The 22,664-nt window shown below is 37.2% G+C and overlaps 1 protein-coding gene across 4 annotated transcripts in view; it reads right to left on the bottom strand.

The window, feature by feature from the left end:
• Window positions 1-22,664, bottom strand: part of NUP98 (nucleoporin 98) — a 98,537-nt gene that overhangs the window by 14,951 nt on the left and 60,922 nt on the right. For 3 of the 4 annotated variants that reach the window (XM_029207535.1, XM_029207534.1, XM_029207532.1), the window contains 10 exons: window positions 21,539-21,655; window positions 20,120-20,418; window positions 17,957-18,070; window positions 17,089-17,227; window positions 11,435-11,612; window positions 10,480-10,644; window positions 4,627-4,809; window positions 3,741-3,897; window positions 1,615-2,044; window positions 60-289 (listed from right to left, as the gene is read on the bottom strand). In XM_029207535.1, the coding sequence (XP_029063368.1) occupies window positions 60-289; window positions 1,615-2,044; window positions 3,741-3,897; window positions 4,627-4,809; window positions 10,480-10,644; window positions 11,435-11,612; window positions 17,089-17,227; window positions 17,957-18,070; window positions 20,120-20,418; window positions 21,539-21,655 (2,012 nt within the window). The remainder of the gene's footprint in view (window positions 1-59; window positions 290-1,614; window positions 2,045-3,740; window positions 3,898-4,626; window positions 4,810-10,479; window positions 10,645-11,434; window positions 11,613-17,088; window positions 17,228-17,956; window positions 18,071-20,119; window positions 20,419-21,538; window positions 21,656-22,664) is intronic. The other variant, XM_029207533.1, reaches the window with a different exon arrangement.

Genomic DNA, 22,664 nt, shown 5'->3' on the forward strand with positions numbered 1-22,664 from the left:
CATATGCTCCTACTCCTGTTCCTGGGGCATCAAGGGTTAGAAGTATAGTCCATACTTACTTTGTGGTTCCAGTAAGTCTCCTAATGCTTCCTTAACCCAATCTGCATAGTCATGAATGATAGCAACTCCCGGATTGGGGACAATGAGAGGACACAGCTCATCCACATGGACAGTGCTATGTTTTAATTTAAGCTCCAGAGATGTCTGGTATAATTGCAGGTCTTCATCCAGCTTCTTTTGCCTCAAACTGAGTTTTTCCAAATGAACTTTGAATGGAGACTCAGTTAGGCTACAAGAGAAAATAACAAATAAGAAAAGACAGATGGTAGAATTTTCCTACAATGAAACCTTTGTTTCTTTTTATAATTACAAAATAGGACACAAAACATTCCACTTTGATTTTAAAGAAAATTTGTTTCTTAATATCAAACTATAATGAACTTATTTGATATATATTGAGCAAATTACCTGACCCATGCATTCAGAATCCCAAGGTTTAAAAAAAAAAAAGAATCCCAAGCCTTCTCAGGCCAGATTATAATAGGCATAGGAGTCAGTACAATTAGACCTGGAAATGGCTCTGCATGTATATGGATACTATGAAATCCAATGGTCAAAAGCTACTGTGGGACACCCGTTTCTCAAACCACACTTAACTCATTATGAGTTATCAGTATCAAAAGTCATGAGGCTAAGCTTACAGATACTAAAGAAGTGACTCTCAATTAAGATCAGCATACAGTTGAGCAGCCTTGATCCAATTTTTAGGACTGACATTAACAATCTCTAAAATATCATGATATCATGGATAACCTGGGTTTAGGATCAATATTCCTAATTGTGAGGTACAAGAGATGCTGTTGATTTTTTATTTCTTCAAAATCAACTTTAAAAACTAATAATAATAGGTGATCATAGTCACAATCTGTAGTAAAGATAGCGGTTTGTTACAATTATGAAAAGTAAATAAAAAAATGTTACAAATTTTACAAAAAACTGTATGCATACTACGTAATGACTACCAGAACACTATACATATTTTTATATATATATATAAAATCAGTACGGTAATATATAGTATATAAAGTATATACAGAACTATAATCATACATATGTAAATATTAATGGTGGGAACTGTGTAGAGATATATAACATGTATAATTATCAGATGTCATCTTATTTCCAAATACTTGTGTATGGATTATCCACAGTTCATACATTTACCTTATTAAGTCTAAGACACAGGGAATGTGCTTTAATGAGAATATACCTTACTTATGAAGATATTACCAATATCTAAGTGAGAAAATAGAAAAATGACTAATGCAATAAAAAGGATGAAAACTCAAGGAATGCTGCAGCATTAGCTTTGAGTCTGTTACTTTTCCACCTAAAGTTTAACCATTAGATAACTATTCCATACTCTTCATACCTTGATGGTACAAATGGAGCTATTAATCATTTTAGCTTTTAATTATACAAATAAAATTGTGCTAAGAATATATCTAGAAAGATCACAAAGCAGGGCCCTGAACATGGGTCTCCTGGTGATGAAAAGCTTTTTCTCACCTACCACGTTGCCCTTCTCAAAAAGCATAAGAATACGTGACTCACGATTTAACAGCTACTGGATTAGGCAGGAATCCATATTCCATAGAATCAGCAATCTGATGATTTTCCAGTTCCTGAGGGCCACTCAGCTGTTCTCCACTATTAGCAAGAGTCCAGTTAGGGCCCCAACCAACCCGAAATGAGCGTCCCATAAATAGGGCCAGGTCCATCAGGAGTTTCCCCTTTCCATAGGTGACAGACTTTTCAAGAGGGACTAGGCCTGGTTGTCTGCGTGTACCCACTGTTTTCAACTGAACCTCAGGGGCTGGGCTGGGCACCGTAAACACAGAGGTCAGGGGTGGAGGGACAGACCAAGGGGATGTGGATGGAATATTCATCAATGACGATGTTCTGGGAGTGCGACACTCTTGTAAAGAGGCACTTGGTGAAAGAAAAGTTCCACTTGCAAATTTTGATTGTAGTAACCCACCTACTAAAATAAGGAAAAAAAAAAAGACTATTAGAAAATACAGTCTATTGATTCTTGAACAACAACAACCATCAAGGCTGAAATTATAGTTTTATTAAGCTACTTAAATCACATATAGATGACCAGGAGTAGCTTATATCAGACTCTACAGAAATTCCTCTTTCACACAGGAAATCAAGGCAGGAATTCTAATGATGATGATGTCACCAACAATAACAACATTAATAACACAACTACTACTACTACTACTACTATTTAAAAAAACTATCTAGCACTTATCTGCAGCAGACTCTATATAAGCCATTTATATACACTGTTTCATTTCATCCTTCAATAACTTTAAATGAAGAACATTACAGTCCTCACTTTATAGATGGGAAAACTGGGCTCAGTTAAGTGACTTGTCCAAATCCACAAAGCTACTAAGTGGCAGAACTAAGAGATAAACCCAGCTAAGTCTGACACCAATACGCATGCCCTTATCAGAATGCCAAATGTAACCTTTCTTAGTCAATATAAAAAGTTGGTAAGATCAAAAGTCAAATTCATACCACTCCAGTGCTCAATGTCAGACTTAAAGACAACAGAAACCTATCTGTGATTGCATATATGCCTTTCAGAGGCATCTTGTGATTGCATATATGCCTTTCAGAAGGATAGTTCTTGTTATTTTTGCCTGTTTTCCAATTTTATGTATTTCCTGTCTAAAGCAAGGACTTAGTTACTGAAGTATGAGATTTTCATGTAGTGTTCATTATGGAAAAGCTTGCTATAAATGTTTAACTGATGCTTTATTAAAGTATTTTTAAAAAGGAAAGTTAACTAGGGTACTCAAAAAAATTGAAAAATAAACATTTAGTTTTTTGTTTTTGTTTTTTTTTTGGTACGCGGGCCTCTCCTGTTGTGGAGCACAGGCTCCGGACGCGCAGGCTCAGCGGCCATGGCTCATGGGTCCAGCTGCTCCACGGCATGTGGGATCTTCCCGGACTGGGGCACGAACCCGTGTCCCCTGCATCGGAAGGCAGACTCTCAACCACTGCGCCACCAGGGAAGCCCAAAAATTTAGTTTTTAAGGCAATATAACAAATATCTTCCTGGTAGTTCCTCTGGCTTTCAAACCGTTTTGAAATTACACCTGCTGAACTCCTCTGTTGATATCAATACTCTACCTCCAATCCCACATAGTTACAAGCCCACTAGAAGAGATAAGAAAAGCTTTAAAATGTACAGGCAACTGCTGTCCTGGGCATTTGGGAAGGTTTAGGGAAAGGTAGAAATCTGAAAAGTTTTGCACATTATAAGAAGCAACATTTGCCCCTAGAAAGCAATAAGGATAGTGTTAGAACTGCACAAAAAGAGTACAGAGCAAGACAACTTGCTGATTCCTCTAAGGTATGATAAAAATTAGGAAATCTGAGTTTACTATCTAACCCACACTCATAAGCAAATAAAAACATGCCCCCCAACAAAACAAATGCTTTTTTTCTCCATACAACTTCTGCATCTGCACCAGTGACCATGTTTTTTAAAAACTGGCCCCACCTAACAGGTACATTTATAAGAGTACATTTCTGCTTGGCATCATTATGTCATATGCCTTTAGGGAGTTGTTTGCTAGAGAAGTCAACTCAGCTTAGAAGAAGATATGTGAAAAGCCAGACTTTGCAGCTTTCTTGCAAAAGAGCATCTTTTACAGTACCTAATGAACGGGATTTTGATGAGTGAGTTGCTGAAATGGGGAGCCTGGGAGAACAGATTTCTTGAGACGTATCTGCTTTAGAAGGAAGGCGACTGAAGCGTTGATCCAGGACCATATCTACATCTTCTTCATCAGCAAGCAATGATGCTTTCATGATCTAAAAAGGCAATATCTATAGAATGAATGTGCTCCCCAAAATCCAAAGGCCATAAAAGAAAAATGCAGTTTACAACGACCAATTTTTTAAAAAGCTCTGTCTCAGGCTGTGTCCAGAGCTAGTATAATATTTGTGTGACTCTGTTCCACTGTATGTGCCTGAAGGACAGAAGTTATATAAAACTCCTCTGCTTTGTATATACAGTCTCACCAGAGGCTGGCACACAGCAGTTGCTCACATGTCTGCTGAATGAATTAATTTCAAAGTCAAATATAAGTCAAAGGCTAAATTCATAAAATGACAAAAGGCACAGGCGGGGGGAAGTTGAGACAGAGCTTAAAGAAACTTGTAACTACAATTTTAAAAAAAGAAAAAATAAACAAATGAACAAACAAAACTCCTGTGGAGCACTTTCCAGAGCTTCAAAACCTCTCTGTAAAGTAAATGAAATTAATATTTTATAGTGCTCACATTAAATGACTTGCCTAAAGTCACACAGTAACAGTTACAAAACTGGGGTTAGAATCCAGGTCTTCTGAATCTCACTATAGCCTTCCTCCCACGAATGGGAAAATGATGCCTAAACATGGGCCATATTCCTGGTTTTTCTCATTCCAGCGACCACTCAACGCTCTTAAGTGATTAATGAAAGAAAAAGCCTGATGTTATGAAGGGAAGATAAATATTAGTTTGGATTCCTGTTGTAGTAAGGGTGGGTTAGGACTTCACCTGTAAGACATGTGGATTAATTCCCAGTGAAGACGCAATGTGTGTTGAGGCAGACACAGGTTCCTGATCCTCAGGCACGCTCTCTTCTAACATGGAATCCAAAACTGGCTCCTGGGTGATATCTATCATGTCACTGTCCAGTTCCACAACCCTCCCTAACTGCTCCACCTCTGGGCTCTGGCTCTGTAGACAGCAGAAAGATCAGGGAAGCAGCATTAAACGACACCAAATAGACACAAAGCTTCTAGACCATATTTACTTTATTCAAAATATGATACAACAATATTAGATTCTGCCCATTCCATCATAATGTGAGGTAGCATATTTGCTAAAGAGGATTTAAAAATTACCCCAAAATTCCTCTATTAGTACTTGGGATCCAAATGAGGATTCATGGAATCACCCTTTTGTAATATTATGGTCTGGAGCCTGGAACCTAAGCCAGCACCCATACTGAACATATGGTCTTCTTGAGACAAAGATTATGCCTTACTTGATTTAGTTAGCAACTATAATTTTCTGATTTATACAGGGTTACCCTTCCCTCACATTCCTTGCAGTCAGAAGCCATTGGGAAAAGAGAATAAAAGATACAAATATCAAAGTCTCCAGTAACTCTGCATTTTCTTAAAGAAAACATTTAGACATAAATTTCTAGTTATCACAAACACAATTTTGGGCCTGGAGTTTATCTTTCAGGAGACTGAATCCTAAGGTTAGCTGGGCTCTACCTGTGCAGTATCATATCAGATGACGAACGTGTACTCTAATTTCCCAAAAGAAAAAACAAAGTTCTATTAGGAACAATTTTTATCTGGGAATAATTCCTTTATGTTTAAATGTGTCAAGAGTTAGATTTACATTTATTAAGCAGTTTTAAAGATACAGCCATGATTAACAGTCTATGGTTTGAAAAGGTAAACATTCATAAAGCTGAAACACACTGTAAAATTGGCTCAGTGCAAATTCATTAAATATGTCCTAAACTTGCATATGACCTGGTTAAAATGTTAACAAGCGGCTAAGCCAATTTACGAAACATTCTCAAATCTAAAAGTTCTTCCAATTAGTTTTCTTCCATAATCTCATCTGTAGATTACTAACCTTCCACAATTTTTGGCTTATCTTTCATGAGTGGCCTATTTCATGCTAAACTTCAAATGGATGCTATTGTACAATAGGTGGTTAAAAAAAAAAGTTTCATGATTTCTTTGAACCAAGAAACAACCATTAGCATAACTTTTTAAACTTTAAACTTTTCAATGGTATATTATCTATTACTCCCCTGAATTCCTTTAACAAATATCCTTACTAAAAGAATGACTATTTCCATCTATAACTGTAGAAAAGTTGAGGTGTTGGAAACGTGGTGAACTGCCACTTAAGTTGTGAACAATCCCCAAGGACTGCTCTAACAAACTGGAGGCTAGATAAATAATGGTTAAAAGACAAAATGATACTATTTTTTACCTATTGGGGAGGCTACAGGCAGGTCTAACTACTTTTACGTTTTAAAATTCTGGAAAAAAATTAAAAGCAGCCCTGGTGGTGATCCTCCCATTATAATTACATGAATCATGGGAACACTCCAATGCCCTCTGGTCTGTTAACTTTTAACCAATTCACTTTAGGAATAGTTCTGAAATTCCCCATCCTCTGTCAGCCTGTCAGGATACCCTCTTCTGCTGGGCTCCCATAACACCTTGTCTATACCTATTTTATACACTGTATCATGGTATAATTCCTTGTGTGTGTGTGTACACACACATACACACACACACACACACATATATATATTTGACCCACCAGATTGTGAAGGCTTGAAAGTAGAGATTATAGCCTACTATTTTCTGTATCTAACACCAAGCACATTGTTAAATTCACCAAAACACTTTGTTATTTCTACTGGCTAATGCAGTGTCTGCCACGCAGTAGAAAAAGCTAATACCTATGAAAGATAAGGAGCGAGTATAGGTGCGAGGAAAGGAAGGAGGAGGAGGGTTGCAATTTACTATACTATTCAACAAAGGAATAACAGTGACAGCAACAGATGCTCACTTAGAACACTTTTAGGCAGTGGCAGGATTTCATCAAGTAACTAGATTAGAGACCTAAGGGACTCAGCCTATCTTTAAGAAAGCTAAGGATCAAGGTTTTATTTGTTTCATCCTCATGCATAGACTTCAAAGCTACTGTCATCTAATAAGTGGACAGGGCGAAGTGAATTTGAAACTATGAGGACCTGGTAAACTCCTAGAAACCCCATGTGTGGATTTCATTTAAGTATATCTAAGTAATTTCAACAAACTACCCCAACAGATGTTATTTTCAGAGAAATCTTGGGAGATCAGGTGCTTCCTCAAAGCCAGTACTAGAAAGAAAAGTAGACAATAAAAAAAATTGGTGACACAGAAGGACCTGAGTAAGGAAAGAAGGGGGTAAAAAAAAAAGAAGCCCATCAAATACTAAGTAAACAGACAAGATCTACAAAATGACTCTATTTAGATATATGCAGGGTGATGTTTCACAACTGAAACCTTTAATGTTTTTAGAAACCTCCACTCTCCAGCTCAAAAGAATCTTCCTCATGTAAACAATACCCTAAAGATACAGCATCTCTTAATCCAATAAATAAAGTAATGCAATGAAGTTAAATCAAGATACCCTTATTCAACAAAGGGTAAATATCCAATCCAAGGTCAAATCCATGTTTAAATAATTCATATTGTTCTCCCAGCCAAACAGCCTAATCCAGTATATAAGTACTACTATTGCCTGCCTCCAACTCGTTTTCTAACAGCAAAGAATGTTTCATATTCATTTTGCTGGAAAATCAGCCCTGTCAACAATACTGTGTTCAAGAGCAATCCCATGTCAGGGTTACAAGGGCCCATGAAAGTGTGCATGTTTCTACACATACATTCACGGATATTACTGCAGGAGGCATAGGATTCAATAACATGAATATCTGAAAAAGGCTTGTGGCTATAGAATTATTTTATATATAACATGTATAAATTACATAAAATATAAATTAAAATATATATTGATTCACTGGCTAAATTTAGATACCTGCCACTTTTTAAAACAAGTAAACACAAGATAAAATGGAACTTTCTTCTAAGTTCTAATCACTTTTTCCTTTAAAAAACTTTTAAAGTTATTTGAATGTACTCACCAAGTAAACAATGCTAAGTTTCTGAGCAAGTCAACTAGTGTGTCTTGATGGTACTGAACACAAGTTACATTTCAGTATAAGGCTTAGGAAAAAGCTACATGTCTCTCTACATCACTGCTAAAGATCTGAAGCCTTTTGACAGTTTCGAAACGAGGCTACATATCTCAATCACTTGGGGGAAAGCATTTAAAATATAAATGTGCCTGAGCCCCAATGCCAGATACATGGGCTCTCCAAGATATTGATGCAGTTGGCTGAAAATTGGGTCTTAGATCAGCATTTTAGAATAAATGTTCTAACTACCAAACAAATGTTTCTGTAACTGCCCTAATTCACCTGTGATGAAGGGTTTTCTGCCAACATTTTCTCTAACTTAAAAGGCATAGAGAGGGAGTTCCCTGGTGGCCTAGTGGTTAGGATTTGGTGCTTGCACTGCTGTGGCCGGGGTTCAATCCCTGGTCGGGGAACTGTTATCCCACAAGCCATTCAGCGCAGCCAAAAAAAAGGCATAGAGGAGAAGATTACATAAAAATATAGTTACCTTTCTGTTTTCTGGTTGCTTAGATTCACTTGCTGTTTTAGGAGCAAAGCAAGGTTTAAGAACGAACTGCAAAGACAGGACTGAGGATATTATACAAAAGATAGTAGAATAAATGTAACCATTAAACAAAACTATATATCTTCCTAATGCCTTAAGGACAACCCCCCCCCAGCTAAAGTCAGAGAACCTGAGATTGTGTACAGTGGGGGAAAGAAAGCTACAGCAGACTGAAGGAACACCGTATCACGGAAATCAACCCCTCCAGGGAGCCAGGTGACAATGTGAAGACAGTCATCTTGACACTGGGATGAGAAGACTGTGCTGTTTCCAGTTTATTCAGATGGCTCAAGTATTTTCCTCATGCCAAGTAAAATGTAGGTCCTGCTGCTAATAACTCAAAAAACTGTGCAACCACTGACATTTCCCCTAACCTCACTTAGGGCACTACACTGGGCATTACACCTCACTGGGCATTACAAAGAGTTCTCCAAAGTCCCCTGTTAGTGTTCTAACACATTAGCCTAAATATCTAAACAAGTCTACCCATTTCTCCCTTCTGCATCCAAAAGGTCAAAGATGGCCCACTTTCTCAATCAAAGGAGATATCTGAATAAGATACCTATTCACTATATTCTCTTTGCCCATCTTGATCCTTACCACCTCTCCTTTTCCTAGAACCTTCTCCTGAAATTTTTTGGTGCTCAGTTTTTCAAAAGAACTCTCTCACCTACTGTAGTGCCATCACAGGAATTTATTGTTATCTCTTACTATTTGTATTCTGGAAATTAAAGAGCCTAGAAACCACTGATGGTCAACATTACATAAATTTGCTCTACCTGTCCAAAAGATGAAGCTTTTCTTTTTCAGCTGTATCTTTAAGGAGCCTACATATTACTTTTATTGGCAGAAAAGAAGGCTATCTGACTCTTATCCAAAGAAATACAGTATACTGCAAGACTGGAAAGAGAGATTATACAAAGCATATGATTCAGACAAAATGAATGTGGGTAATTGGAAAACCAAGTCCATTTACAGCATTTCTTTAGTTCAGAAGAGATGTATTCTAAATAGAGGGGTATTCTAAAGGCTAAAATTATAAACATGAAAGTCAACATATTTCCCATTTCCCACTTGTATCATACCCTCCCCCTCACCCTGTACGCGCAAACGTGAACATATATACACAAAAGTCTCCAAAGTGCCTCCCAAGAAATTATTTAATCAATCATAAAAATCGCACATTTCAGCAGCCTTCAGCATTAAGAATTGTAGCATGGAAAATTCCAAAGGTCCTGCTTTTAGCAGCTGAGAGGTAGAGGATGCTTTACAAAGACATTTTATATCAAGTTCTCTTCTTTGAGATGAGTATGGCAGCACAGAAAAAAACTGTTATAACCTGATTGAATATAAACAACATCCAAATGAAAGTAAAACTCCCTTATGATTTGGCAAAGAAACTACCTGATATTTAAATTACAAACCTTTCCTTACAAGGACAAAAGGTTTATACTGGCTTAACAATACTGAAAAAGAGTGTGGTACAGGTAATTGCAATAAATGATGTAGCCCCTACTCTCCCCAAGCCAACAATTCATTTGTATTCTAAAGCTTTATGTATTTTCATAAAGATTATGTATTGTCAAAATACAAATATCAAGAGATCACCTGAAGTATAAGCAAACAACTTGAGAAAAATGGAGTTAAAAACCCTTGCAGAAAGCTAACCTGAACTTTTAAAAAAACCATGGAGGTAAAGAATAAGATTAAACTGCACATTAGGTAGTCAACAGAAGTCGGGTTTACTCTGCATCAACCCACACAAGCAAAATACTATCTTAAGTTGATCACTGAGCAGAGAATTCAGCAAGTCCAAATGAAGAGAGAGGGAGGTGTTTAAGAATGACAATCTGTAGAAGGAATGATCCAAACAGCAAGAGAATTCTTTGAATCTCTCAAGTAAACAACAGATGCCCGTACCACCTCATGCCCTCCCTTGTAATTGTCTTAACATGATTGCCAATACATTTGTACTCTTCAAAGTTCCGGGGTCATAAAACAGCTTTGTACTAGCTGAATGACTTGCTTTCAACGTCTGTATCATGGACTCCATTCAAATTCATTGTCCCGTCTCTACCTGGGGCGGAGGTGCTGGTTTGCCATTAAGAGCCATCTGGAATGGGGTGGCCTGGCCTGCAGGAGGTAAAGGGGCAGTCTTCAACTTCTTTGTACTAGTTTTGGATGGCCGTTCCTCCTCCTCTTCATCAGAATCCTGAAGGCCATACTTAGAAAAATGAGAGACCTAAGGAAGAGAAGAATCCAACAAAATCACTTTTAACACTGTTATATTCAGAAGGGCTTCCATTATACTTGCCATTGCAATCTTACAGAATTAGCTTCAAAAAAAAAAAAAGAGATATCAAAATATTTAAAGCACAATGAAATGTCACATATCATACTTTACTGTTTTTTTCTACGATTTAGATAATGTTTGGTGCGTGTACTATTAATACAGGAAACCAAATCCAGAAGAGTCATTACTATTTTCGGTATATATGTATATACTGTGTGCGTGCGCGTGCATGCGCGTGTGTGTGGGTATGTACTGCCTAGTTGTTCCCTACCTACACAAGGGCCTTCGACAAGCTAAATAATCCAACTGGTCTAGAAGAGAAAGAATCCACTGGACTAAACTATTAAGGAAGGGAGGAAGTCAACCTCTACATACCCAGAAATCTTTAAAAGAATAAAAATTATTTAGGAAGAGGTGATCTATCAAGAGACAAAAATTCTGCCTGATGTTCCCAATGATGTCACAAATTAGAAAAACACACCATAGAAGTATATCTAAATGGTCATAAGATGGGGTGTAGAACTTGAATCATGTGCTCAAAAAGTTTATAATAGCTCCTTACTGCTCTGGGGTTTAATGAGATGTGTAATTTGAAGCAAATTATGATGTATCTCTATATCTATTTCCTAATTTGTAGAAACAGAATTTAAAAAAGGATCTCTTCTAACAGTTTATAACTACAGTTTATAAGAACTAGGTTAAATGACTATACCTTAAAAAAAAAAAAAAAAGACTATACCTTAAATACCCAAGAACCAGTTTCAGGACGGTACTCTTTGAACTGAGCTCCCTGTTTCCTTGAAACTGCTTCCAATCTTCCCTCATAGTTGATATCAGCAAGTCGATCTGGGCTCTTTATTAAACAACGAGATGTTTTATCTGTTGGCCAAACTCCATCCAATGTAACTTCAGCCTTCCTGTAATGTACAATCAAGTAAAGTGTAAATGTTTCATATCTATGACCAGAAAGCCAAGTAACACATATATACACAGCAAATAAAGGTACCTGTGTTACTGTGGAATTATTCTGCAGGTGTTTCATAAACTTGAGTCTTGGCTCCTAAGGTAGATGGACTTAAGAGTAAGGAATTACCCCCGCATCAACTAGCTAAATATCTGGTTCAAGAGTGTCAAACCCCACTTACTTCAAACTACCATGGTACATCAATTATTTCCAATCCGATTTTTTAGTAAATTTATTTATTTATTTATTTATCTTGGGCTGCGTTGGGTCTTCATTGCTGCGTGCGGGCTTTTCTCTAGTCGTGGCGAGCGGGGGCTACTCTTCGTTGCGGTGCGCGGGCTTCTCATTGTGGTGGCTTCTCTTGTTGCAGAGCATGGGCTCTAGACATGCAGGCTTCAGTAGTTGTGGCTCACAGGCTCTGGAGTGCAGGCTCAGTAGTTGCAGCGCATGGGCTTAGCTGCTCCACAGCATGTGGGATCTTCCTGGACCAGAGCTCAAACCTGTGTCCCCTGCATTGGCAGGCGGATTCTCAACCACTGCGCCACCAGGGAAGCCCCTCCAATCCGATTTTTTTTTTTTTTTAATGGACGGGGGCGGGGGTGCGGGGGGAGCCTGCATTAGGTCTTCATTACTGTGCTGGGGTTTTCTCTAGTTGCAGGGGGCTACTCTTCGCTGAGGTGGCTTCTCTTGCTGCGGAGCACGGGCTCTAGGCATGCGGGCTTCAGTAGTTGCAGCACGTGGGCTCAGTAGTTGTTGCACATGGGCTTAGTTGCTCCATGGCGTGTGGGATGTTCCTGGACCAGGGATTGAACCCGTGTCACCCACATTGGCAGGCGGATTCTCTTTTAATTTTATTTATTTATTTATTTATTTATTGTCTGTGTTGGGTCTTCGTTGCTGTGCGTGGGCTTTCTCTAGTTGCGGTGAGTGGGGGCTACTCTTTGCTGTGGTGCGCAGGCTTCTTGTTGTGGTGTGCAGGCTTTTCATTGCGGTGATTTCTCGTTGCGGAGCACGGGCTTCAGTAGTTGTGGCACACGGGCTCTAGAGCCCAGGCTCAGTAGTTGTGGCGCATGGGCTTAGTTGCTCCGCAGCATGTGGGATCTTCCTGGGCCAGGGCTCGAACCCATGTCCCCTACATTGGCAGGTGGATTCTTAACCACTGTGGCAGGCAGATTCTTAACCACTGTGCCACCAGGATCCCCAATCTGATTTTAGTAACACTTAAGCTATGCGTCCTTGACCAAGTCCAGTGTTAATAGTCCAGTGCAAAGACCTAAGTCTTAGTGAAGGTCTTAAAAGTGTTATTGTACATAACAACAACAGTAATAATAGCAGCAACTACCATTAACAACGAATGCCTGCAGAATGAGGTATCAGGAACATCACAGTATTAACCATTAAATAATGAGTGTGAATTAATGATAATAATGGTAATGTAATCCTTCTAATAGCAATATTTGAGATCAAGGACTGTGTCCTATTCATCCAGTATGCCTTGCATTTAGTACAGTGATTACCACATAATAATAGATGACTGTTTTTTGATGACTTTTTTTAACATTAATTTTTATTGTGGTTAAAAAGGTATAACAAAAGTTATCATCACCATTCTACTGTCTTGTTTCTATGAATCTGACTCTCTACGTGCCTCAAATAAGTTGACTCATACATTATTTGTCTTTCTGCAAGCAACTGGCTTATTTCACTTAGTATAATGTCCTGAAGGTTCATCCGTTCCGTAGCATGTGTCAAAGTTTCCTTCCTTTTTAAGGCTAAATAATATTCCACTGTGTGTACATACATTTTGTTTATTCACGGACACTTGGGTTTCTTCTACCTCTTGGCTATTATGAACAGTGCTGCTATGAATATGGGTGTGCACATATTTTTTCAAGACTCTATTTTTCAATTCTTTTGGATATATACTCAGAATTAGAATTGCTGGTTCATTTTTAAGTTTTTGAGGAACCACCATACATACTCTTTCCCATAGCAGCTGCACCACATTTTACATTCCCACCAACAATACACAAAGGTTCTAATTTCTCCACACTCTTGCAAAAATGTTATTTTTCTTTTAAAGTAACCTCCTAAGGGGTGTGATAACTCACTGTGGTTTTGATTTGCATTTCCCTAATTATTATCAATGTTGAGCATCTTTTCATATGCTTGTTGGCCACTTGTTTATCATATTTGGAGAATCATGTATTCAAGTCCTCTGCCCATTTTTAATTTTTTTTTTTAAATGGTTGAGCTATAGAAGTTCTTCATATTCTGGATATTAACCCCTTATTAGATACATGATTTGCTGGCTTTTCATTCTGTTGATTATGCCCTTTGATGTACAGAAGTTTTAAATTTTGATGTAGTCCACTTTGTCTATTTTATTTATTTATAAATTTATTCATTTTATTTATTTTTGGCTGTGTTGGGTTTTCGTTGCTGCGCACAGGCTTTCCCCAATTGTGGCAAGCAGGGGCCACCCCTTGTTGCGGTGCGCGGGCTTCTCATTGCGGTGGACTTCCTCCTTCCCTGCGGTGGGCTCTAGGCACACGGGCTTCAGTAGTTGTGGCATGTGGGCTCAGTAGTCGTGGCTCGCGGGCTCCAGAGCCCAGGCTCAGCAGCTGTGGCGCACAGGCTCAGCTGCTCTGTGGCATGTGGGATCCTCCTGGACCAGGGCTCGAACCCGTGTCCCCCGCACTGGCAGGTGGACTCTCAACCACTGCGCCACCAGGGAAGCCCCAGTTTGTTTATTTTTACTATTTGTTGCCTACGCATTCAGTGTCGTACCCAGGAAGTCTTTGCCATATATGTTGTGAAACATATTCTAAGAGTTTTATAGTTTTAAGTCTTACGTTTTAGGTCTTTGATTAATTTTGAATTCATTTTTATTTATGGCATAAGGTAAGGATACAACTTCATTCTTCTGTTGTGGATATCCAGTGTTCCCAAAACCATTTGCTGAAGAGATTTCTTTCTCCATTGCATGGTCTTGGCAACCCTGTCAACATTTAACCATATATGTGTGGGCTCTCTATTCTGTTCCATTACTCTATATGTCTGTCTTTATGCCAGTAACACACTGTTTTGGTTACTGTAGCTTTGTTTTTCAAGTCAGGAAGTGTGAGTCCTCCAGCTCTGTTATTTTTCAAGATTAGTCTGGCTATTCATGGTACCCTTGAAATTCCGTATGCTTTAGGATCATTTTTTCTATTTCTGCAAAGATGCATTTGGGATTTTGATAGGGATTGCATTAACTCAGTTGACTGCTTTGGGTAGTATGGACATCTTAACAATTTTAAGTCTTCCTATCCATGAACATGGGATATCTATTCATTTATATGTCTTCTTTAATTTCTCTCAGCAGTGTTTTGTAGTTTTCAGTGTGTAAGTCTTTTGCCTCCTTGGTTAAGTTTATTCCTAAGTATTTTATTCTTCTTGATGCTACTGTAAATGAAACTGTCTTAACTTCCTTTTCAAATTATTGTTAGTGTACAAAAACTCAACTGTTTTTTTGCGTGTTGATTTTGTACCTTGCTACCTTGCTAAATGTGTTTATTAGCTGTAAAGTTTTTTGTGGAATCTTTAGGCTTTCTACATATAAGATCACATCATCTGGGACTTCCCTGGCATCCCAGAGGTTAAGACTCTGCACTTCCACTGGAGGGGGCATGGGTTTGATCCCTGGTTAAGAAACTAAGATCCCACGTGCCACACGGCATGGCCAAAAAAATAAGTAAAAATTAAAAAAAAAAAGATCACATCATCTGTGAACAGAGATAAAGTTACTTCTTTCTTTTCAATTTGAATGTCTTTTATTTCTTTATCTTGTTTAATTGGTTTGGCTCGGACTTCCAGCAGTGGCAAAAGCAAGCATCCTTGTCTTGTTCCTGATCTTAGAAGAAAAGCTCTTAGTCTTTCACTACTGAGTATGATGTTCACTGCGGGTTTTTCAAATATGGCCTTTTTATGCTGAGGTAGTTTCCTTCTATCTTTATTTTGCTGAGTGTCTTTATAATGAAAAGGTACTGAATTCAGTCTACTGCCTTTTCTGCACCAAGATGATCATGTGGTTTTCTTCCTTCGTAAATGTGATGCATTACATTCATCAATTTTTGTATGTTAAGCCATCTGTGCATTCCAGAAATAAATCCCATTTGGTCATGGTGTGTAATCCAATTGATGCAGTACTGAATTCTGTCTGCTAGCATTTTGTTGAGGATATTTACATCAATATTTATTTAAAGATATTGGTCTGTAGTCTTTTCTTGTAGCATCTTTGTTTAGCTTTGGAATCAGGGTAACGCTTGCCTCAAAGAATTAAAAAGTGTTCCCTCCTCAATTTTTGGGAAGAGTTTGAGGAGAATGGTGTAAATTCTTCTTTAAATGTTTAGTATAATTCACCAGTGAAGCCATCTGGTCCAGTGCTTGGGTGAAGCGGGCACCAGGGAAGTGGGTATTGATTACTAATTCAATTTCCTTATCAGTTACAGGGCTGTTCAGAGCTTCTATTTCTTTGTTTTTATTATCATTTATAAATTTATTTATTTATTTTTTTGGCTGTGTTGGGTCTTCGTTGCTGCGTGCGGGCTTTCTCTAGTTGTGGCGAGCGGGGGCCACTCCTCGTGGTGCGTGGGCCTCTCATTAACGTGGCTTCTCCTGTTGTGGAGCACACGCTCCAGGCACGTGGGCTTTGGTAGTTGTGGCACTCAGGCTCGGTAGTTGTGGCTCATGGGCTCTAGAGCGCAGGTTCAGTAGTTGTGGTGCACAGGCTTAGTTGCTTAGCACGTGGGATCTTCCCAGACCAGGGCTCAAACCCGTGTCCCCCGCACTGGCAGGCAGATTCTTAACCACTGCGCCACCAGGGAAGCCCTAGAAGTTCTATTTCTTCATGATTCAATCTCAGTGGGTTGTGAACATAAATGACTTTAATTATGGCCCTTTCACCTGGACCATATTAGAAGCTAGTATCTCACACTAAAATATAGAGAAAGAGTTAAGCACAGTCACAGCAGAAACAAGAAAAAAATACTATTAAAAAGCATTTTCCGGGACTTCCCTGGCAGTCCAGTGGTTAAGAATCTGTGCTTCCACTGCAGAGGGCAAGGGTTCGATCCCTGGTTGGGGAACTAAGATGCCACATGGTACACAGTGTGGCCAAAAGAAAAAAAAAAAGCGTTTCCCAAAAGTTTTTGGAAACTAACCAATTGGACCTGATGATATTAGGGAAAAGAAGCCAAAAAAGTCATACTATATCATTTCTTTATCACTTATACTTTTAAATGAAAGTAGAGAAACAATAATCATACACTATAGTAAGTCAAAGGGACAAGTTGCAAAAAAATGTATATAATATGAATACATTTGTGTTAACAGAAAAAAATTGTGATTTAGCTGATTATTTTTTAAATATGTAAATAAATTCATACCTATTTAGCCCTTCACCCACAGGTGGTTTTTGGTTATCATCTAAGTAAACAATCACTTCTTTCCTTCGGATATGCACAATGTCATCTAAATTTAGATTTGTCAAATTCACATCTCCTTCAAAATAGATTGAACCATAACCTATAAATCAGAACAAACAGTTAAAAACTCATCCTGTATAGAGGGCAAATACCCATTTCATACTTCTAGTGATTATATAATGAGAAGGAGCAAGCAGCTTTAAACATTAATCAATATTCTAAATCACCCAGCAATTCCTTGAATGGGTTATTTCATCTATAATATGTATTAGAAGGTGACATCAAATACATTTATCTGATTTAACATGTGCGTTTTTACAGCACTTAACGTTATCCTCAAAATAGCCTTTTTAAATCTCTCCCCAAATTTAAATCTCTCCGGCTGCTACATAAACAACCCTTAACACCTAGCCTGCAGTATGAATTAAAATACTTGAGCCCTTCTTTTAATACAATACAGCAAGATGAGATTTTTCCCCAAGAAAATTTATCTGTAATAACTTAATAATATGAAGTTGAACCTAAATATTACCCATCTCTTGTCAACTATTAATTTTCTCACTATTTCTTGCTGTTTACAGTATTTTAATTGTAGAAAATTGCAATGAGCCAAATACTTACCAAATACTTACAAACAGTCTTTGTGAAGACTGTTACAAAGTTCTAGTCTTTTTTTGTTACTTGTCAATCAAAGTGTCTATTCAGGCCAAGGTGGGTCCAAATGTAGGTAAAAAACAAATTTAGCTATCAAGAGCTTCCTTTACTTAATTACAAAAATAAAGTGAAGATCTCTGGCTTATACACTACTAACTCTTAAATTCACACTCACCTTTACGACCAATAGTGAAGTCAGAGACAATGCACTCTCCTTTTTCATTGGTAATTTTAGCTAGGTCATCCATGGATGGAATAGTATAGTAGCCAACCTTAGTGAGAACGATGCCTATGACAAAAGAAACAGAAAATACTAGTTGTGACTGACCTCAGGTAGAGGAATTTTCGGTAATATTTATTTCACTTTTTCCTTTTTAAAAATTTTCTACAGAATGGATAATTTAAAAAATTACCTGAAATAATCAGTAAATTATTATAAAAAGAGAAAATATATAGGAATAAAGCATTTTTCCAAGCTAGTTTTCTTTTTTTTTTCAATCTGCTTTTCTAAGAAACACTTTTCTAAGAGAAACCAAGTGTTTTTTTAAAAAAACCTCATGGTTAAGTAAGTTTGGAGAACATGCACAAGATAGTATATTACAGGTTCTGAAAACTCACAAAACAATGAAATCTATTTACTTAATCCAGTGTTCCCAAGACTTATTTAACCACAGAACTTCCTTTTCATATGACACCTATTAACATACGTGCACTATGAAAGGCATTCCATAGAATACATTCTGGGAAAGACTTATTGTTTTCTTTTATTTTACACATGGAAGACGCCCAAACCCAGGTTTTTGGCTTATCTGGTAATTCAGTGGATTAGAGGTGGAGCTAAAACTCCAAAACCAATGCTTTTAGTTTTACATGTTATTGCCTTCTATAAACCTCTTGTATCTTTCAAATTTACATCCTCAAATTGAGAGCTAAAATCAAGATGAAAAATCCTACATGAGAAAGTCCCACAGACAAATGGAAACTTAAAGGACTACACTGATGTTATTTTAAAAAGTGCTAACTAGGCAGATTTCTGAAGAAATCAAAGAAAATATAGCATGGGTATGCTTGTTCTAGTCACGCCTTGTTCCATTTATAGGAAGAGATCAGGCTAACTTGCTCTCTGAGAGGAAAGAGTTTAAGGCCAATGTAAGATCAAATTCCAGCCTCCAGCAATGCCCACTCACATGCTTAACTTGCTTCTCTATGGGCGAGTTTTAGAGGGTTGTTAAAGTGTCCTTGAGAATGGAATTTTAAATTGGGAGGCGGCAAAAAATGTCAGTGAGAAAACTAGAAACAACAAAAAAAAATCTAGACTGGATATTTAAGATGTAGTATTATAATGAACTCATGTAGATGTCTAAACACAAATATAGATAACACAGGATTCTTAATGTGAAAGTATAAAGTTGTTTCCTTAGGGCACCAAGTGACCAAAGATATATATGAAGGCAATAAGATAATTAGATATAGAACAAGTTTACAGACACATCAAGACAAACTGTAAAATAAATTAAAAAAAAAAAGACTAGGCAAAACTAATCTATGTGACAGAAACGAGACTGTGGTTGACTTCTTGAGATGGATACAGAAAAGAACTTTCCAGAGTGAAAGAAATGTTCTATCTCTTGATTGAGTATATATATGTCAAAATTCATTGAAATGAACACTTAAGATCTGTGTACTTCACTATATGTAAATTGTACCTCAGTTAAAAGGGGGGAAGGGGGAATGTAATGACATTTGTCAAAACCCAAATGAGATGTTAAGTCAACAGAGAAAAAGCAAACTTTAAGCATCCCATCAAGATACTTCGATCTTGTAGTTTATACTGTTTCATGGATTAGTGTGGAAAAACTAATCAGTTCATTGTTGGGGACAAAAAAGAAAAGCACAGAACTGAGGTGATAATAACCATAGCAACCACTAACATTTGAATGCCTATTCTAGTCAGGCATTATGGTCTACTCAAATCTCAAAAATCTCATATGATAATACTGCTATAATTTTAATTAAAAAACCAATAAACAATATGTGAGTTTATAAAGCTAGGAAAAATTATGAGGATAGTCTCTCTGGCTACAAAATTTGGGATATTTAAACTATACCAGGATAATTAATAAAATGAATTTTAACTACTCCAAAGGTACAAAAAAAAAGTGAATTCCAAATCAACCAAAGCATCAGTGAGAAGTGTTTAAGTGTTAACTTCCATAAAATGCAATAAAAAACATTTAGAAGTTCAGATAGCTGACTTCTATTATGTTGAAAATCAGTGACAAACAGGAGGTCTCATATGACTGGTAGGAGATTACTTAAGTGCCAATCTGAATCTGACCTGCTGGATGCATATGGTAAGTATTATTTTCTATTTCTTCTCGGTCATCCTGAAGTGACTCCTCATGAAAAGAGGTCTCTTCACTGCTTCCTTCCAGCCCATTTCGCAAGGCAGCATGCATGTTTAACGCAACAATGGTATCATCCACACTGTTGCTGCTGTTATGTTTATTTCCAGCACTCTCTGGGGTTTGAGGAATGGGTTTGGCAATAGGGTTAGTATAAAAACGTGACACAAGAGAATCATCATCTCCATCCTGCTGATGGTTTTCATCGACTGGTTTGCTCAGAAAACTGAATCTGAAAAGGGAGAAAATAAACACTATCTTAGTCCCTTGAGTAAAAACAGTAGTAAAATGGTAACAATCAAACATTGCTAGGCTTTTACTAGCTTCTGGCACTGTTCTAGGTAATTCCATGTATTAAAAATTCACTTCATACTTACGGTAAACCTGTAAAATAGGCTATCATTCTCTGGCTGTAGATTCCACAGCTTTAACTGACCTATTTTCATGAATGAATGAACCCGAGCGTCACAACATTTAGTTTAAAGGGGAAAGGGGGTGTCTACTATGTGGGGTCAAATAATCAGTGGTGAATTTCAAAATAAAAAACTGAAAATTTTAAATTTTATAATCAATAAGGTATTAATGATTCACTTATGAAAACTCAAACTAAAATTTTATCCAAAGAGAAAAAAAACGAGTGCAAAGACATATATACAAGGATTTTTCACTGAAGCATTATTTTGAATATAGGAATACCAAAATAATCTAAATGTCCTCTAATAGAGAACTGATTGAATTACCTTACATTTACAATAATGGTTACAGACTCATTTAAAAAGAGGAGGCAGGTTATTCATATTGATACAGAAAGGTGTTTACAGTAAATGGAAATAAGCAGGTTACAGAATATTATTTCGTGCATAAACTCTACAATATATAAGAATATATATATAAATAAATTTTTAAACTGTAAGAATATATACTGAACTCTTAAGAATTAGTGTATATACTTGTACTTCCTCCTTTATATATTTCTATAGTTTTTTATTTTTTTGGTTTGGTTACAGTGACTGTGTATCACTTTAACAACCCCATCCAAAATGACATACATGGATACCAAAATAGTTTTGCAGAAATGAATCAGAAAAATAATTTTAAGGTCTAAAGTACTCAAGAAGCAACAACACAACATAACTTCTAGATGCTGATATGCTGTAATATTGGGTTGGCCAAAAAGTTCGTTTGGACTTTTCCGTAAGATGTTATGGAAAAATCCGAACAAACTTTTTGGCCAACCCAATACTTCTAACTTCATACAATTTCATAGAATGAATAAGTTCTAAGCTCAGAATCTTTTCTAAATGAGCACAAGGCCCTCTACCAGAAGTAACCCAAATGAGAATTCAGTTTACCTCTCTCCATTTTCTGGATAATCAGATGGTGAAGCTAGATCTTCTGAATCACGATTAACAGGAGAGAAGAGATTGCTATTGTTAAGGTTTTTCAAAACCAACTTCTTAATGCTCTTCCTATAAACAGAGACCAAAAGAAAAAAAAGAAAGAACTCAGGCACACATAATTACATCAAAGACCATCTTAAAACCTTAAGTGGAAAGGGACACTCTCATTCAATTCATATATATCTAAAATTGACCTAACAAGTTCAATTCACCAACTTATCCCATAAATACATAACCAGAACACAAGGTCTCAAATGTATTACACTCTGTGTTTGGAAGAATAAGCTAAGCACATCAAAATCAAGTAGGAAATCCCCCATAAAATACTCTTCCCTTTCTGAACTCCCTGAGCATTTTGTTCAGACACTAGTTTACTCATCACACTGTCATATATTTCAATTACTTCTCTACATGTCTTTTCTCTCGTTAAATACTTTTTCTTTTTTGGCAGTCAGGATTTATGACTGCTCCTGCATAGAACTTGGCACGCTGCCTTGAAGGAAAATAGGATAGATGTTTGTTGATTAAATGAGAAAGGTTTCTTTAAAAAAAAAGACAAGAAAGAGGAGTAAAATCCCCTGATATCCAATGATGGAAATGACCATGAATACCTAAAAAGTTCGTTTGTGTACAATAGGTTTATTTAAGGCAACAACCTCTACAGCATACCAGCTTTAAGTAGTAAAACAATACAAGAGATCTTAATCAACCTCCACTTAAAAAGTCACCGGATTACCTAATGCACTCCATTCCCTCTTTTAGAAAAACCAACCATTGGGAATTCCCTGGAGGTCCAGTGGTTAGGACTGCACGTTTCCACTGCGTGGTTTGATCCCTGGTTGGGGAACTAAGATCCCATATGGTGTGCGGTACAGTCAAAAAAACAAAAACAAAGCAAAACAAAAAAAACCCCACCAACCAACCCGCCTCCCCACCCCCTGCCTCGACCGCCGCCCAAAACCAACCATTAAGTAGTTAGGCCACTCTCTAATTTATTCTAGTCTCAACAACTGGGTTATATAGTAACAAACATCTAGTGTTTGTTCCTTACCTATGTATGCTATTTATACTCCCTATA

This window comes from Monodon monoceros, unplaced genomic scaffold (genome assembly GCF_005190385.1).
Source record: "Monodon monoceros isolate NGI ecotype Baffin Bay Population unplaced genomic scaffold, NGI_Narwhal_1 Super_Scaffold_7, whole genome shotgun sequence".
Taxonomy (NCBI): Eukaryota; Metazoa; Chordata; class Mammalia; order Artiodactyla; family Monodontidae; genus Monodon; species Monodon monoceros.